This window comes from Lucilia sericata, unplaced genomic scaffold, assembly GCF_015586225.1.
Source record: "Lucilia sericata isolate MDLA Ls3-8-SP2 unplaced genomic scaffold, ASM1558622v1 Contig000021F_arrow, whole genome shotgun sequence".
NCBI lineage: Eukaryota > Metazoa > Arthropoda > Insecta > Diptera > Calliphoridae > Lucilia > Lucilia sericata.
Window position 1 is genome coordinate 815,515 of NW_023994059.1, and position 20,117 is coordinate 835,631.

A 20,117-nucleotide genomic window follows, 5' to 3' on the forward strand; every position below is an offset into this window, starting at 1 on the left:
ATAAAATAATACAAATAAGAAAAACTTCAGTAATTAGCAAATGACATTAGTACAAGTATACAATGTTATTTATATAATATGGTTCAGAGAGTTAGTAAAGGAGTATAAGGATTTAACTCAAAAAAGAAAATGTTACTTTAATTACAATAAGTCTGTAGAGAAAGCAGAAGCAGAGGCATAAGTAAGTGCCTAACAATTATTTACACATTTAAGTTGACCTACAATTATTTGGGCAAGTGTATTTAATGTTTTTTTGTACTTATGCTTAACTAAATTGTTAGAAAATGTTTTTAGGAAATGAAAATGTTTTCACAGTAATATTTATCATTTGCCTAAGTAACTTACAAATAGCAATCAGGTTTTGTGTTTTTGTTTGAGTTGTATTTCATTTTAAAGATAATATGGTATGTAGACAAACAAAAAACAATCTACTGCAGATGCCACATAAAAATCCTTTTTATGCCGATAAAATTGTTGTGTACCAACTGATGATTTTCAATCAAAATTTTTTATAATCCTGACTACATAGTAATATATAATATTAGTATGGTTTTATATTTATTACATCTACAAGCAACATTGTTACGAGTTCCCATACTATTTTGCTGCGACTTAACAAATGTAAGGAAACAAGTTATTAAACCGAAAGAAATTCCAGTCAAATGTTATTTGATATTGATGCCGAAACATACGGGTGGATGAATACACATGACATTCACATTATTTCCCAATATCAGTTTCATTTACATAAAAAATAAAGTTTATTACGCATTGAGATCATGTATAAATGTTAAATTGGTTTTTTTATTAACACAACTCTTATAAGAGATTTTTATATGTTTTTACTAAACAACATTTAATCTTTTACAGATTTGCTATTAAACCAAATGTAAAAATTAACTAGCTTAATGAAAGCTGGAGATTTTGGAAAATGTTCAAGATTTTTAAATATCCAACAAAAACATGAGTATTTTGGGCTGGATAAAACTATCCTTAAGGTTTTCTAAATTTGTTTTTATATAAATATGTACATTGTACATATCTCGCAAAGGAATTTAATATATGGGCATTCTAAAATGTCGAACTCGACATTCAAACACATTTAAAGAGATAAAAATGTCAAAATAAAAGTAATTTTTATTTTGGCAATAGTCGTTACTTATAGCTTTTAATTAGCCCTATAATAGGTGCTAAGTTTGATTTTGAGCAATTTTTAATTTCCAAGATAATTGCAAAAAAAACAGGGTGTTCGAACGCTAAAAAATAGAAGTTTTTAAGCAAATTATTGCAAGTTCGCCAATTTTTCCGAACGCTGATAAGGATTTTAATTTAAGCTATGAAAAATGTGAATAATATTGTATTGTATTTAATTCATATGTGAGGGGCAAATCCCCCATTTTTCTCTAAATGTTCACATGAATGTCAAAGTTCTTCATGTAAAATCTGAAGAATATAGCTTCTATAGTATCACAGATATACAATTTTTTCTATTTAATTTATAAGGGGTTCCAAGCTCCCCCCCCCCCCATGAAAGTCCGCTTTTTTCCCAAAATTTTCATATGAATATGAAAGTCTTTAGTGCAAAATTTTAAGAATATAGTTCTATTAGTTTCCCAGATAATTTTTTTTTGGATTTAATTCATATGGGAGGTGCCGCTCCTCCCATTGGTAGTCTGCCAATTTATCACCCAAAATGTTTAGATGTATGTTAAAGTTCTTCGTGCAAAATTTGAAGATTTTTTTAATTTAATTTATTTCCAAATAAACCTAGCCTATTGGCCATAATCGGTGACAAATTTCTGCTTAATATTTTAACTCTAATCCAAGATAAACGAATTTTTGCATTTAATTAATATGGGAGGTGCCACGCCCCCTGCTGCTAGTGCGCCCACTTTTTATCCTAAATAATCATATTGAGACTTAATGGGCTCCGACAAAATTTGAGGATTCTGTTTTATTTTCTGAGATATACTGATTTGATATTTTCTTAATATGGAATGTGCAACGCCCACTATAGCCATTCCGCCCATTTTGTCCAAAAATATTCTTATAGATGTCAAAGTTGTCCGTGCAAAATTTGCGGACTCTAATTGCACCAGTTTCCAAGATATACGACTTTTAATAGTTATTTAGTAAGTAGGCGTGGCAACCAGCCCACTTGAAATTTCAACATAAGCAGTAGCCTTTTTTCCTTCCAGTCATACAGGAACAGACTGTGAAAATAGTGAATATAGACTTCAATTCAATAATTAATAAAATAAGTTTTATTTAAAATATCACTGTGAAGATTACATGATTACACGGTCGTAATAAAGTCATATATCATAAAAGAATCACACGAAAAATTATGACTGCTGTGAGCAACCCTCATAAGTTAGTGTTCTATTTAAAATTTGAGTCAGCTGAGAAAAGAAAAATTCAATTATAAAAATTACAAATATTTTCAATAAAAATGCCAAAAACAAGTAAAAAAATTTTTATAAAAATTATAAAATATTTCTTGGCATATAAGAAATTGTTTAAAAGCATAAACAATAACAGCCGTTCGGTGGCTGCCAGTCGGCTACAGTATACAAACCAAATTTTTTCCTTTTATATTTTAACTAGGGTTCTATAAATCGACTTTCGAATAATCGAACAATCGACTTTTTGTCGAAAAAAGTCGAAAAGTCGAAGTCGACTATTTTGTTTCAAAAAAGTCGATAACTCGACTATCGTATATGAAAAAAGTCGAAAAGTCGACTTTGTAAATAAAAGTCGAAAAGTCAAAAAATCGGAAAGTAGAAAAAAGTCGAAAAGTCGAAAAAAGTTGAAAAGTCGAAAAAAGTCGATAAGTCGAAAAAAGTCGAAAAGTCGGAAAAAGTCGAAAAGTCGAAAAAAGTTGAAAAGTCGAAAAAAGTTGAAAAGTCGAAAAGAGTCGAAAATTTTAAAAAAGTGGAAAAGAGGTCAAAAACTCTAAAATAGTCGGAAAAACTCGAAAAAAGTAAAAAACTAGTCGAAAATAGTCGAAAAAAAGTCGAAATAAATCGAAAATAGTCAAAAAGTCGTAAAAAATCAAAAAGTCGAATAGTCGGAAAAAGTCGAAAAGTCGGAAAAAGTCGAAAAAAGTAGAAAAGTCGAAAAAAGTCGAAAAGTCGAAAAAAGTCGAAAAGTCGGAAAAAGTCGGAAAAAGTCGAAAAGTCGAAAAGTCGACCATTTATAAAATACTAAAAGTCGAAAAGTCCAAGTCGACTTTTAAATAAATGAAAAAGGTCGAAAAGTCGAAAAATCGACTTTTTATAAAATGGAAAAAGTCGAAAGGTCGAAAAGTCGACTTTTAACTAAATGCAAAAAGTCGAAAAGTCGAAAAGTCGACTTTTCGTTTCAACTATAGAACCCTAATTTTAACCCCCTTATTCACAAACAACATTTTTATTTTATAAAAGGTTTATAAAACAAAATTTCCATACAAAATCTAATTTATAAACTGTTTATAAAATAAAAATTTTGTTTGTGAATAAGGGGGTAAATGTATAATTTTTTTTTTAATTTAACTTTATAAAAGTTAAAAACTTTTATAAATAAATTAATTATTTAAGGACTTTTTAATTTTTAAAACTATCATAAAAATAAGACTCGATAGCACACCGCGTGAATATCCCAAATATTCATAGCCGATTTAAGCACTGGCACTGTCTTAAGAAAATATATAATAAAAATATCCTTTTTTTGCTATGTGCAAAATACACACATGATTGATATTAAAATACATATGTACATATGTATATATGTATGCATGTATGCATATGCGTAAATGGAAAAATATAAAAATAAATAATTTCATATTCTGAACCCTCCCATACATCAATACATACATACTTATTCAAATACGGTGGTCATATTATTGGAAAATAATACATGTATAAACAATACATAAACACATATGTACATATTTGCATTTATAATATGCATGTATATTTTATTATACATATTTACATACTGAACATTCTTTAATTTTTATTCATAATAGGACGGAACCTATTTATAAAGAATTATCTACATAAATGACTTATGGTTTTCAATTAAATATTTTAGAAATTCAAAAGAAAATGTCATACAATGAACTTAAGTATTATAATTAATAATTACAACATTAAGCAAATAATTAAGGTAATTAATAAAACGAATTAGCGAATTAGCTTCACTTCTCTTAATTCTAGTTAAGACAACGTAGGTACATTTAATCTGAAAATGTTCACTTATTTTTAGAGATTTTAATCCGAAAATGTAACTTTAATTCCATGAATTTTATTAAACAATTGTTTTAGTGTTAGTTAAATGTTTGTATACATATATTGTGGCGTTTCCGTTTTCAAGCAAACCAAAGTAATTAATTGGTCAACAATATTTGTTTTAGAAAATTAAATATTAAAAATATTTTTAAAATATTCGCCTTAGGCTCAATTTTAAATTTACACACAAAGTCACTAACTTAACTCATACTCAAGTACAATTTGAAATTCCAGTAGCTATAGGAAATTTTTTACTGAATGAAATTCTTTTGTCAAAAATAAAGTCACGTACAAGTGTAAACATAACGTACATATGTACATCCACACACTAACTATTCATGTCCTTTACATCTACTACCATGTATTATTTATGGTTATCCTTTGAAAGTTAGTCAACAAACTATCTGGAAAATGTGGGTCATACTATACAGACAGGAAGGAAAAGAGAAAGAAAATAAAGAAGGTCAAAATGTATAACAATAAAAAACAAACCGATCAAATCTTTGTATTATAAAAACACACCACTATTATTTTTTTATGAAAATGATTTATTTTTATATGCTCTGGAAAGAAACAAACAGCAAAAAGTGTAAATAATATTATACAAAATAATATTAAACAATTTATTTATTTATGTATTTATTTGAAATCCTGGCTTATTTACATATTAAACCTGCAAAGGACTACTGAAAATCTACGAAAATGTAAATGACATTTAAGAGCAAAGGCTTTTCTTAATTTTATTAGAGAGTTTGAATTTTCTGTCACATAAAACAAAGTTTTACAAACAGTATGTTTAGCATTAATTCATCACTGAATATGAACTATAGTTTAAAAAAGCATATACATTAGGGTGTACCATGTACCACTTTTTTGTAGGAATATCTCTCAAACGATGCATATTAATGTACTAAATACGAGGAAAATTAAAAATTATTTTTTTACTTTACTTACTCTTATAACGAATTTTTGAGACCCATTTCGAAAAGGTTGGAAATTTTTTTTTTTCATATTGGGATCAAAATTTTCAATTGCTGGTAGGAAACTGATCCAACATTAGAAATAAAAGTCTGATTAATTTCCCGGATAACGGAATTTGTACGGGAAATGTATGAATACTAGGCCACACTGGAATAATCGGCAACGAACGAGCAAATATACTTGCTGTAAAAGGATGGCAACTCGAAAATGTTGACTTACCCAGCAAAAAATTTAATTACCTAGTAATCTAGAAAGTAATATTGGAATCTCGTGGAAACTAATTACTTTTGGGGTGAATAACTAATTATTTTTGTTCGACGAGGTTCAAATAATATGTACCTACCTTAAACAAATTAATAAATGGTTACTAATTTGATTACAAAAACTTTGCGAAATAACTAGTTACAAATAAACCTACAAATATGTTATGTGATAGCTAGTTATTTTGGGCCGACTTTGTATGTAGAAAACAAAAAATAAAAATATAAAATTCTCGGCCGGGATTTGAACCCAGGCATTCAGTTGTTTTCTGTGTTTCTCACTCCAGCCGCTTACTCGATGCTCCATTAACATGTTGCTTTTTGTAATTTTGAGAACGGCATTTTACAAAAATATATAAATGAATGTCATTTTGAAAAAAAAAATAAACAGTATCCAGCAGGGCTCGAACCACGAACCCCCTGTTTGTTAAATAAACGACCTAGACAATTGAGCCATAACAAATCCAAATTGTTTTGTTCTTTACCAGTAATAACCTATTCAGCTAAATAAAATAATGTGGATGATAATGAACACTCATTACCAAGTAATGTATGAAATAACTACTGGCTATTACCAAAAATTTCAGATTTTTTGCTGGGTAACGATCACAAAACTGTTCGACTTTGAATTAAAGATGTGGAACCACAAAGATCATCCTATGGGGTGACTCCAACGTTCTGCTTGAGAAGAATGTAAAGCATAAGGAAAGGACACAGAAATTCTTAAACACTTTCTCTATCATTGCTAGGATCTTGTAAAAATTTTATTATTTCTATAAAAAAATGTTAACCTTAAATTTACTTTTTTTGTTGTCGTGAGAACATTTAAGTTTTTGTAATTTTAACATTGTGGCAGCACTGCTAAAGATTAATATGGGTGTAATTTCAAAATGATGTATGATATTGAAGGGAATGAAGGTAAGCTTTATAAGAGTTAACTAAAATACACCATAAAGCGTATTTATAGTTGGAATTAAAAGTAAAAAAAATACTTTATCGTACTTATTAAAAATGCAAAAATATTCTTGAAATTCTTTCATTGTATTTTTCTCAATATCCGTTTCATCTTCCGGGTAACAATAGTTTATTTTTTATAACATTGACACTTGTGGCATTTTATTCCTGAAATATAAATCCTCTACACATGAACAGTTTTCACTTTCATTCATAAAAATTTTTATTCTTCCTTTTCGGGGTTGATGTGTCGTAAAATGATAAATTTGTGTTGTAAATCATATGGATGACACATTTTCTGTTTGGCAAAAAGATGTGGTATGTAAAAAAATACTTATAGACACACACATATGGGTTGACTTAATGCAAAATAAATAAAATAGGAAATTTTATGTTTCTAATAAAGTTTCGCAACATAGTTTACAAGCCTGCTGTACTATTAAATTGAAATGTATAAAAATAGTAAATGGGTCAACATATGGCTTAGAATTTGGCTGAAAAGGAAACTGCATTCACTCTAGATTATGTTTAATAAGGGTCATAATCTTTCTTTAAAATATACATTAGTTACGGCTAGATAAACATTTTATATCTAAAAATAAATTGTACTCGAAGTTTTAGTATTTATTTCAATTTTATTTGTGTAATTAAATGCATAACTTTTGCATAGGCATAGGCAGTCCTTTGCGTTGTTCTTAATATATCATTTATTCTTAATTCAAGATCGTAAAATTCTCCAAAATAGTTCCCTTGATGTATTCGTAAGTTTATCTATGTCATTATATTTGTTTATAATCTATCCTATTGCCTAATCCACACATAGGTACATATCAAAGTAAAATAATTTTTCATCCGTATCTATTACACTATTGTTTACCTTCAACACATTTGTGAGTAGTTTTCTGAATAGCAAATTCACAGAAGGCAATTCCGCATATTTTGTCTGTATTTTCTTCGCTATCACAGTTATATTATTGCATGAAAATAGATCCCCATGGGTATGTTGTCTTGAAAGACCCTCATCTCCTGATGATCAAATGTATTCTCCGTCTTTCCTTGGAATGATTTGACATGGGTTCGACCCAGAGAATCTGGTACCACGGGAACCGTTAGCCCACAGGGCAGAGTTTCGAGAGATTTTGCCTTGTTTCGGTTATTGGGGAGGTCTCTTCGGGTTGCACGTGGTGGCTGTGTTTTAAACCCAAATTTGCGGGAAGAGAATGTTGGTTAAAAAACTGATGCACACTAAAGTCTATAATTCGGGATAAGTTCTGTGCTGTTGCCGAGACAACAGATACCCCGCAGAGGAGTGACTAAGCGTTGGAAATGAGTTGGCGGTAACTGTATATGATACGGGATGGGTGTAGGGGTATGCAGACCTTACCCACCCGTATACCTAGAGTAAGTGTGTCGGATGTTTTTCGAAAAGAGTGTGTCGGGTGAATGAGAAATGTGTTGGGTTGAATGGTGATCAATGTAAGGTATCTTATACAAGTGATATGTATGTTCAGATTTAACACAGTAATTCTGTAAGTAAGAACAAGTCCTCGGCTTATTTGTATATTTATAAATATGATTTTCTAACATTGATGTAAACTATGTTCTGTCTAAATCATACTCCCTTAAGAACAAGAAGCATTTAATTTCGTTTGGTAATTATGTGTTCGTTTTGTTCACAAACCACTTGCTGGTATAGATCACATACATATGCACATATTTTCTTATCGAGAAGAAAAAAACTTACTTAACACCTTATCTGTAGGCAATCGTAGTAAGTACTTACCTAACTTTCTATTTGTAAGCACGTGAGTTAAGTACTTGCATCAAATGTCATCACCGTGTTAAAATACTGACTTAAAATGCTATTGGATAAGTAAATTTCAGCATTTAATCCCCTTACACTTCAATGTTAGTTTTTGCTGGGTTACTTTTTTTTCACTAGCCCAGAGTTTTTGTTTATTTACCTTGCTTATATTATATTGATCTGATTTTGTTTCTAATTAGAAGATTAAGTAGTTTTCTAAGAAACATTTTTAAAAACTTCAAAGATTGCCAAAAAAACAAACTTGTTTTTTTTCTATTTAACTTCATCACTTCAAATATAAAAAAAAAAAACTTTAAAAATTGATTGGTTATAATTTTTTGATTAAAAAAGATGTAGTTGACAAAATGCTTTTATGTGTTCAATTTTAAACATGAATTAATCCGAAATAGAAGAATAAATATCTAATGTATTTTTTCGATAAGAATTCAATTATTCCAAAAGTATTCAGTATCATTGATGCGTGCACTTAAAAATTAGGAGTATCCCTTTATTTATGTATAATGATTGCCGTTAAAAATTGGTCTTAATTAAGCGTATGTCAGATTTGCTAATAAGGAAAATCAACAAAATTTCAGTATTTTATAAATTAGAATTTCAAAATGGAAAATGGAATTTCAAATGGAAAAGGACGACAACTTATATGTATGTTGTGTAATTTTATTTTTGGTCTATACTAATATGGATTCCTGAATATGTGATAATGTGTTTCTATACGTGTAACTACATACTTATGTACATATGTATGTATGTATGTATGTGTCTTGGGTGTCCTAATATCATTATTACATTTACGTTTTCTTAAATTTCATAAAATTGTAGCCATGCGGTTTGGGAGTTCTTTTTTAGATTGGATGTTTTAAAAAATCAATAATTTTGCAATACAGTAAAGAAGTTAAGTGCTCAATGAACTTAACAATAATGTTATAAAATGAATATGATTTGTCGAATTTTGATGTCTAATTTTATTGACTAAATACTATACAAAACAGATGATGAAGTTAAGTGACTTTTTAGAAACGTTTATTTATTTAATAATATGAGTAACTTTAATGTTTTCGTACAATCATCAATCATATCAAAAACCAATTCCAATATATTGTTATACCATTCACGTTCGTAAGAAGAGTAGAACTATATTTATATAATTTTGTCATTCCATTTCCCAAAGATGTGGGGCTTCGGTGACATCTGAAACTGTTCTGAATTTTAATATACTCTTTGATGCAAATTAAGAAATTGCTCTGCTTATATTAACGACACTTGTACGTATACGTGTTAATGATTTACTGATATTACAAATATTAAGTATACGCCTGATTTAGAAAAGCACTTTTTTAACGTTTTTTTTTTTGTTTTAAGCATTCTTAACGAATTACATTTTATTTCTCTATTTTCTCTGTATAACACTAAATTGAAAATATGTATCCAAAAGCTACATATTTCCACGAAATTTTCCTGTGAAATTTTTAGTCGCTTTAAAAGTATAATGAAGAGTTCCACATATGTATCTAAAGAAGAAATAACTAGAAATGGAAATTAAAAAATATACAAAAAATTCTAGAATATTCATATAAAATCAAATAAAATAAAAAATTCTAAAAACTCATTAATTACTGAATTTTTTACCAAAGCCGTTTTTAAAACAATTGGTACACAGAAAAAACTGAAAAACGATTTCAATTACCAAAACCTCGTTTTCAATTATTTTATTTATTGAAGTTCAACCTATAACAAATATTGTATATTCAATTACTACTTATAATTGATTTCGTATACAAAATTTTTATTTTTTTATATTTTTGTTGTTGTTAAATACGTATTTGATTATACATTTTTATGATTCAAATACAAAATGAATTGAACCCTTTTAAAATTTTTGATTAATCGTTTAATTGAAAATTTTTTTAAATTAATTTTTTCTGTGTATAAATTTCCCCTATATTTTTGTCTAACAAAAATTAAAAAAAAATGGTTACTCACAGGTTTAAAAAAAAAAAACAAAGCCATTGATGTGAATTTATTTTTGTTTTATTTATTTTTTTAATTCCTTTGACAGTGGTATACAGACAAATAGGTAAAAAATCACTGTTAATATTAAGCCTTGTTGATCATAGTTCCCAATTTGTAAGTTTTTCTTTTAAACTTTGTTTAAAACAAATTTACAAAACAAGAAACCAATTTTAACGTTTCATTAAAATTTGAATATTCTGTAATATTTAATAAAAAATTAGATTAAAAAACTACAAAAGCAAGTAAAAAGGATTATCAACTAGAATCCAATTATAAAATAAATACATACAAACATATATCAAGAGTAACAAGGCTGGTAGGAATGGAATCTGTTAGATTTGATTCAATGTCAAATATAATATATATTGCAAATCAATCGATTGTACACACATTATTGCGTAATACTGTGCACTTTACTCAAAGCTTTAGTAATTTATGTAAAATAACTGTATTTCATACAAACAAATACTTGCGGTTATTTTCATTTATTTAAAACAACAACAGACTGAAATAGCAAAAAAGTACCACTAGAGCCAAAAAAAATCCGTAATATACTATGTTCATGAGGGTGGTCTCCAAATGGAAGCTGATAAAAATGAAAATTAATTCTGACGTGAATATTTGGGGAGTTCGATCAAAAGATAAGGTTTTTGTAATTATTAAAGAAAAAATTTAAATTGTTGTCTCATTTGAATAAATGTTCTCAATTTTGTGTAAGATATTTAAGACTTACATAACATTTACATATGGGCGATTTCGTGTCAAGTGAGCCAACTTTTAAAATCGATGTCTTCCGATTTGGATGATTTTGCAGCAAAGTTAGTACTATTGGATAGTAGACCAAACTTTCAGCTCTATTGGTTAAGAACTGCCGAACTTAGAGGGGATCAAAGTTGGACATTTTTGACATACAGTGTAACTTTTCACCTATTGGTCCAAAGGAGTTTAGATAGCTATTTCTTTATTGTTTCAAAAATAAATAATTTTTTTAAATATTTATTTTTTTTCAAAATGGGCCTTTTTTTTGCTCAAAATGGACGTTTATTATTTTTTGGCTCAAAAGAAGGCTTAGAAAACTTATTTGTTTTAAACAGAAACTGGGCCACCCTAATGTATATACAATATTTTCCTTTACTTCTGCTGTATTGCTTTTCTTATTTCAAGTGCTTCAAAAATACAAAGAGCCCTCTTAAGAATTATTACCATTTCTCTACAATATCTATTTGCTTTCCCGTTGATCGGCGGAAAACAAATATTTCCTTGTTACACAATAATATACATATTTATGAATTCATGGAAAAAACAGACGAATATATCGGACATTGAATGAAGTATTTGTTGACAAAAAAGAACCAAAGAAATTCAGGAAAATTAAATGGGTACAAAATTATTTTTGAACATGAATCATAGTGGGCATGTGAACGACAACATCTTTTCTTAGGTGGTTATGTGTATATTATTTGTCATAAATACGTATAAAAAATAGAGTTATTTATAACTTTTTTATGATAATATTTGTAAAGAAAAAAATTTAAAAGTTAAATAAATGATTTATTTTAAAGAGAATTAATTGCTCTTTCAAATTCTGTGGTGTTCAGACCATCATTGAGCCAAGCTACCATAGAAGGATATTTAGTCTAAGGTTTTTATGAAAATTGGGTAAATATAAGGCCTCCTACCCAATTGTGTGGATAATGGTATAGCTGAATATAAAGTTGAGTTAACCTAAATAATTGTTAAAACATTTTAATTTAATTTAAGTGTGTGTGTATTTGCTATTCCATATTAAAGCTGGTCTTTTAATCGGATTTTTTAACTACTTCATTTTCATTTTTATTAAGTAATTCTCATATTAAAATCATTTAAACATTTAAATATGATTTTATAAGGAACAAAATTGTTGTGTTTGAAAAATTAATGGAATTCTGTGACAGAAAGAGTTGTCAAACATGCCAAATATACCTCAAATCTGTGGTATTTTTTAAATTAATTCAAAATTCTTTCAAAAGCAGACAAGTTTTTTTTTTTAATAAAACATATTTTAACCTTTTGTTAAAAAAGTTTTTTGTAAAAAAAAATTTAAATAAAACATATTTAAGCCTCTACAGGACGTTCAACTGCTTTGCGTATAATACACCTACACCCTCGCCCTCACAAAACTCTATTCAAAATTACTTTGGTGGAGGTTCCTTTTTTTATAAAACAGCTCGTATGTGAAATGAAAAGTTATAGAATTTTTGCTTTCGGCAATACTGTTTCCTTTAAAATGTTTTTTTCGTCACTTTTTTTGAACCTTTTTTTAGATTCTGGCAGCACTTTGTTAAAGGTTATATAAGACTTAACTTGTCTTATTCAATTTAGTTGCAAACATTTGGTATTTGTTATTTTGAGATAACAGTTTCTTTTTTTAAGTAATTTATAAAATCCTTAAAAAAGAGCAACAACATTTTGCTTACATTTATTTAATTCTACTTAAATCTACACGAAATCCTTGAGAAATGTTAAAAAAATATGCAGTAAAAAGATGAATAAATAAAAATAAACTTTAATTTAAATTACATTTGTACTTTGCCAACTTTGCATAAAAATGTTTTTATTTTTTTACTTCTGTTGTTGTGTGTTTTTTTCTAACACGTTTGTGTAATTTTAATTAAAAGCACGTTTAACATTCGTATTTACTAGATAATTTTACTACGTACACAAATTTTGGCCAAAATCAAAAGTGGCAAACCATTTAAGACAAATTTGAAACGTGTCTACTTTTATAAATTGCCTTGTGCACAAACATTTTCCATACCTTTTGGTTTTTCCTGGATTATTATGTGGAAAACGTCATTGAAATACATATATATTTTTTTCTAATTAATGGTTATGTTGACGCACAAAAGAAAGTTCTAGTTAATATTATTTACTTTATTGTTGGGGGATTGTATAATAGCCATTATTAGTTCATAAAAATATTGCCTGATAATGTCAAATATTACGAAAAAACATGCACCACTAACTAACTCACACCCAAAATTTTAATTTTCGTTAAGATTTCTAATGCTTTTACATGTTTTTCCATAATTATGCCAATTAAAATTAAAAGAAAAAAAAACAACATATTAACCACCATATACATAAATGCTCAACCATCAATAAGGATGTTGATGGTTGATTGTATGTATTTTGTGTGGAAACCTAAAATAAATTATTTATGAATACGGGGGTAAAACTCTAACTCCTCAAAAAAACGTCCTCAAAATTGACCTTAATGTTAAAAAGTATTGGCTCCCAAATGCTATTTTTAGCCAAATCTCTTATTCGTTAAAATTTTTTCTTAATTTACATGTTATGATTCTCTGATATGATTTCGTCCCTGATTCTATTGCTTATACACACACATAAATTACTTAATAATAATATTATGCACATAAGTAAATATATATATATACCTGTGGCAGACTTAGTAACAGCGATAGTATATACGTTCCACCCAACAGACGATAACATCTCTTGGCCATATTTAAGGATTTCATGGGATACTTTACTGCAATCCATCGATCAACACCTATTAGTACTAAAACATACGTTGACAAGTACAAACTGAACATTTGAAATAATTTCACCAGTTTACAAGTCAAGTCATTTGCCAGCCATTGGACGGTATAACACCATGCCGCTTCACCGATTATACAAAATCCTGTAACCAAAACATCTGCAATTGAGAGATGAAATATCAACGAATATATCGCGCTCCAACTATGACGTGAGTTGCGACGTGCAAGACGGGTTTTGTATATATTCCACATTGTCAAAACGTTGCCCAAAAGGGAGAACAAGGCCATTATACTGAGAACGTAGACTTTAATCATTGCTGATTTGGATAGTTGTGGTGCATGTTCTAATCGTATTTCATCATCCTCTATGGCGGGACCAGCGGTCGCTGGTATAAAGACATTCGAGTCGGTATACGTTAGATTCGTGAGGAATGCCAATGAGGAATCGGTTATTTTCATTGTTGCAGGTAATTGTGAATCGGGATGTTGTTGTAACCATTGCAAGGCTGTTGTAGAAAGTATTGATGCAGCATTTATTGTTGATCTTCCTAAAGTGGGCATAAATGTTTGGGTAGAAGGAGAGTGTGTTGTCGAGGTGGTAGTTCGATTAAAAACATTCCTTAACGTGGATTCTTGTTGCATCGATGTTGTTAATGCACTAGTATTCGTTGCATTGCTGCTGATATCGTTGTATAGCAAACTAATTGTATCGTTGGTTATTTGTAGTGTGGCTTTTGTTAGATTATTTACAAATCCTCCAGCCACGTTGACTATATCACCCATTCTAGGAACTCTTGCCACTTCAGTGCGTATGTTAATTGTCATATTTTTGTTTTTGTTATTGTATGGGAAATATATGGATTTTTATGTTATTTTTAGATTAAAATTGTATACGAACATAAGTTTGTGAATTTTGAATTTTACCATCAATAATTTTAATAATATTTCCAATGTTTTTCCATTATTAAGTTCATTTAGTAGATTCGTTGGATTTAAGTGTACTATGAAAAGAGAAAAAATAAAAAAAAAAATACAAAAATAATAATAAAAGTTTTGTACAAGTTATCTATTATAGTCATATTGTCTATATTTATCGTGGTTCAAATTGTGTGTAACAATTTTCTTCTCTCCTTTCCTTTTAATTCTTTTCATTTTACACTTTATAAATATTGTAAAGTTTGCATAATTCAAAAGGATTAAATTAATTATTCAATAAGTTTATTTTATGAAAATATCCTTAGATGAAAGATAAAGAAATTAAAATATAAATTTACGATAACTTTTGAACATGTTTTTTTTATACCCTATACCACTATAGTGGGGAGGGTATTATACGTTTGTGCTGATGTTTGTAACACACAAAAATATTGGTCCTACACCCACCTTAAAGTATACCGATCGATTCAGAATCACTTTTTGAGTCGATTAAGACATGTCCGTCCGTCTATCCGGCTGGCTGTACAGGCCGCAATTTTCAAGATAATTTGATGAAATTTGGACCAAACATGTTTTTTGGCACAGGGACTAAGCCTATTATTATTTCACCTAGCCCACATACATCCGTACCTCCCGACTTGGGCTTTTTATGCCATAATTACGTCAAATATACTATTATTTCTCTAAAAATTGGCACAAATAAGTTTAATATAAGTATAAATGACACTGCAGATTTTCGTAATGATCGGCCCTTAATTGACCCTAGCCCCCACACAAACCCCCCTTCAAAAAATGTCTTAAACGTCTAAAATTGACTTGTAACCATTTGTATCGCAATGAAACTCAACATAACTAACTGTTACTTAAAAATATATCCTTTTCCCAAATTTAATGAGTATCGGCCCATGTTTGACCTATACTCCTATATAAAGCCTCATTTAGAAAATAATTTTTTTTTATCAATAAATTACTTAAATACTTTCACAGAAAAAACTGAAAAACGATTTCAATTACCAAAACCTCGTTTTCAATTATTTTATTTTTGAAGTTCAACCTATAACAAAAATTGTATATTCAATTACTACTTATAATTGATTTCGTACAAGAAATGTATTTGATTATACATTTTTATGAATCAAATACAAAATGAATTGAACCCTTTTAAAATTTTTGATTAATCGTTTAATTGAAAATTTTTTAAAATTATTTTTTTCTGTGTTGGAATTAAGGTAAAATTCAACGTAAAAGTTTCTTTATGAAAAATAAAAATTTTTTAAATATACTCATGGTGTAGGGTATTATATGGTCGGCCATGCCCGACTATACTTTCCTACTTGTTTAACTCAAACTTTAGCAATAATTAAACTCGTTTGGGTGGGATTTTAAAATTTCAATTATTGATAACTTTTCGAATTTAGTTTATAATAAAATTAATACGTTGTAAATGGTGATTTATATAGATTTTTCTAAAGAAAAAGTTTAATCAATTTAATTTACCTGAAGCAGAAAGTAATGCTAGAAAAGTACTTTCAGTGTTCTTAATAATATAAGAGAATATAAACAAAAGTTGTAATTCTCCTCTTCTGGAGTTTAGTAAAAAATTGACCGCAGTCGGAACTACATTTTTAGATTTTTATTTCAAAAAGAAAATAAAATTAAAATTGTATAAAATGGTTCTCCATTGTACTTTTGAATATTGAATTGTACCAAACAAAGTACATTTGTAACAATTTTGCCAATCCTGTCTGTTTATCTTTGTCTGTTTATTCAACTGTTTGATCTTGTTATAACATTAAATAAAATATAAATCACAATAATAACTGAATACTTAGTTAATGTTTTAATTGCATTAATTATTAATGCTTTTTTTTTTGTTTGCTATTTGACCTGCACTACTGATTTGCCAATAAATATTATAGAAAACAAACAAAACCACATATTAATTCCCAGCAAAAAAAAAAAAAAAAAAATAAATAAATTCATCACAACTAGTAACCCAAAGTGTTTCAAAATTTGTATCAAAAACCTATTAATTTTACATTGGCGTCTCAGTGGAGGGATGTTGTTAATTTTTAACGATTTATTTACATCTAATCTTATTCTTAGAAGTAGTAATAACTCGATTGAAATAATACGCTTATGTCCCCCCGGGGCATATTTCCTTGATGAAAGACCCTCATCTTGGTGTATTGCAATCCCGAGGTAAAGAGGTGCTAGTCTGCCGGGTTTTTATTGATAAGCAACATTTTTTCATTATAAAAGGAAAAAATATTCGATAGGTTTTTTTTTTGTTGTGATTCAGAAAAATTTTACTTCTATTATTTTTTGCTGGTTTAATAATTGCAATTTTTATCTAGACTTTATGGAATAATTATTACAACTACAAGGAAATTTTTCATTGACTTTGACTTTATATCACACAACTGTTTGCAGTTGTTAATTTAGTCAGTCAGTCAGTCTGTAATTAAAACAAGTGGTGGTAGTCTCTAAATTATAGTTGTAAAAAAAATGATTTTTTTTTCGTACACAAGGTGTGTATGTATGCAGTTGTTTATTGAGCTTTTATGTATTTGTTTCTCAAAGGGGTAAAAAGGTGAAAGTATAATTATAGTTATCATCTATGTATATAATTTTTTGAATTAGGAACGTCTTTTTATTGTTGTTAGTTTTACTGCAAGCTTATTACATATAATTAATCTATAATCGTCTGTTTAGAAATAATATACAATTTATTAACATCCACTTCAATCCATATTTATTCATGATTAGGCATGATTACTTTCAAAATAATAATTCCATGTATTATAGTTGATCTGTTGTAATAAACAAGTTTTACTGTAGCTTTTATAGAAATATAAATATGTATATCTATGTATTTATGTACTATATATTTCATTTCATCCAATGGAATTTTATTTCGATATATGTTGGCTTAAAGGCATGTGGTTTCTGGAATTTTAATTTAAATATATTTAATAAAGTTTGTTATGTAATTTTAAACTTCTTCACAATTATCATTTTAAAGATATATCAGGGGCTGGGTTGTACACTTCGAATGGTATTATTTGAAGGGGCTTTACACTATGAGACTTTATGTACTTATCTATCTATCTATCTATCTATCTATCTATCTATCTATCTATCTATCTATCTATCTATCTATCTATCTATCTATCTATCTATCTATCTATCTATCTATCTATCTATCTATCTATCTATCTATCTATCTATCTATCTATCTATCTATCTATCTATCTATCTATCTATCTATCTATCTATCTATCTATCTATCTATCTATCTATCTATCTATCTATCTATCTATCTATCTATCTATCTATCTATCTATCTATCTATCTATCTATCTATCTATCTATCTATCTATCTATCTATCTATCTATCTATCTATCTATCTATCTATCTATCTATCTATTCTATCTATCTATCTATCTACTATCTATCTATCTATCTATCTATATATCGATCTATTCTATCTATCTATCATCTTAGTTTACTGCATTTCACTTTAAAACTTTCGAAAATTATTATAATAGGCATTAACATTTATACATACATACTTGCATATGTATGTATTTGTATTTAACATCTATTTCATTATAATTAATTATTCAACAAGAGTCAATAATTAAATTTTATTAATGTATACAAGTCATTTTTTATTTTACATACTACAGAAACAGACATCTATTAAGAAAATTTTAGTTGATTTTTATATCCATTAACTATAAATTTTTCATTGTTTTCTTACAAATACTGTACATTAAGGTGGCTACGTTTGTATGGAGAACTGATGTTCCCACCGAAAATTAAAGTTTATTTTATTTTAAGATACTGTGTCTCAAAATGTTTGTCCAGCGGTAAATATTTGGTATAAAAACAAAAAAGTCATTTTCCAAGTTTCTTTTTATTTTACGCAAAGCAATAATATGAAATTTAGATTTATGTAGATTTTCTTTGAGAGATATTTTCAGAAATTTTTGTGCTAGTTGAAAAATATTAAAAAGTTTATAATTTTTCGATTTTTGATCCATGGTGAATAAAAATTAACTAAATTTTAATTTTCAGCGGAAATATCAACAACTTCCATTTTGGTGCCACCCTACTTTACATAAGTAAGTTTTGACTAATGTTTCTAAATTATTTAGGTAGTTTAGTTTGTTCTATTAGACTTTTAATCAAATCAAAATAACTAAAATCAAATTCACATATTAATGGATTGTCTAACAGGACCTTTTTATGCAGTTCATTTAACAAAAAGATGAATGATCATTAAATAATCTGAATAAATTTATGCATTTTGATTTGGTTTAATACCTTTAATGTAATACCTAATAAGTATATGAATTATTGAAGTGGTAAGTCAAAAGTGTAAGAGTAGAGTATTAATCAAAAATAAACATACAAATTCAAATAGAAATTTGGATTGGATTCCACTAAGAGAAAATTAGTTTATTAATTTTTATTTTACCCAAAGCCACAATAACATAAGAAAACAACAATTAAATTCAAAACAATGATATTTTGCAGTTTTTTCTTTTGATCTACTTACTGTCTAGAATGGAAATTTCCAAAATCTAAGTGTTTCGCTTGAAAGCGCGCTTCTTACTCCACTAACATTCCTGATGTTTATTTTTTTAGTATATATTCTAAAAATTTCAATATGATTTATAATCTTGTTAAAATATACTTTATATTTAAATTACAATAATTAAAATGTTAAATAACAAAAATAACATTGTTTTTCTAATGACAACTTTAGCATTGTAAAAAATTACACTCTTTGTTTACATGCGTCGTACACTTGTATTTTATGTTTGTAAATATTTTTTAATTTTCCTGAAAGTTCACAAAAGCATTTTTCTTTGGTTCAGAATGTTAATTTTGTTATTTTTAATCTCTTGACAGCTAGAAAAACAAAACTTTTTTATTTACACATGCCAGCACATGTGTAAATAATTATTTTCTATACTGTATTTTTGTTTATCACCTTTGTTGTGGTGCGTATTTGTAATTGAAGCCTGTTACTGTCATTTGATTTATAGCTCCTACAGTAACATGGGGAAACTGATTACATATAACGTTTACTATGTAGATGTAAATACTCATGCCACAGCAATATTTGATAATAATTATTTTGAACAAATTCTTAAATATATGTTTGTAATACACATTCTCTTTCCTGTTTCCCTTTTGGATATAAAGTAGAACTTTCCAATTTAGAATCTTATAAGGAAAAAATCATTTGTAATTTTAAATAAGTCATTTGATAAGAAATTAATAGCGATAATAATTACTTTTGCAATTAAATCAATTGCTAAC

At 27.8% G+C, this 20,117-nt stretch overlaps 2 protein-coding genes across 6 annotated transcripts in view; one reads left to right on the plus strand and one right to left on the minus strand.

The window, feature by feature from the left end:
* LOC119607992 (U6 snRNA-associated Sm-like protein LSm2) overlaps window positions 1-20,117 on the plus strand; it is a 115,329-nt gene that overhangs the window by 18,621 nt on the left and 76,591 nt on the right. Inside the window, exon 4 of one of the 2 annotated variants that reach the window (XR_005231778.1) lies at window positions 18,864-18,910. The exons of the other annotated variant lie outside the window; for it this stretch is intronic. The gene's annotated coding sequence lies outside the window, so the exon portion shown is untranslated. The remainder of the gene's footprint in view (window positions 1-18,863; window positions 18,911-20,117) is intronic. 2 annotated transcript variants of the gene reach the window in all.
* LOC119607953 (gonadotropin-releasing hormone receptor) overlaps window positions 1-20,117 on the minus strand; it is a 34,744-nt gene that overhangs the window by 8,453 nt on the left and 6,174 nt on the right. For 2 of the 4 annotated variants that reach the window (XM_037962149.1, XM_037962140.1), the window contains exons 2-3: window positions 14,768-14,844; window positions 13,739-14,643 (exon numbers count right to left, since the gene is read on the minus strand). In XM_037962149.1, coding sequence (XP_037818077.1) covers window positions 13,739-14,626 — 888 coding nt within the window. In that variant the 5' untranslated portion in view covers window positions 14,627-14,643; window positions 14,768-14,844. Of the gene's footprint in view, window positions 1-13,738; window positions 14,845-20,117 lie in introns of all 4 variants that reach the window. The other 2 variants (XM_037962132.1, XM_037962123.1) reach the window with 1 other exon arrangement.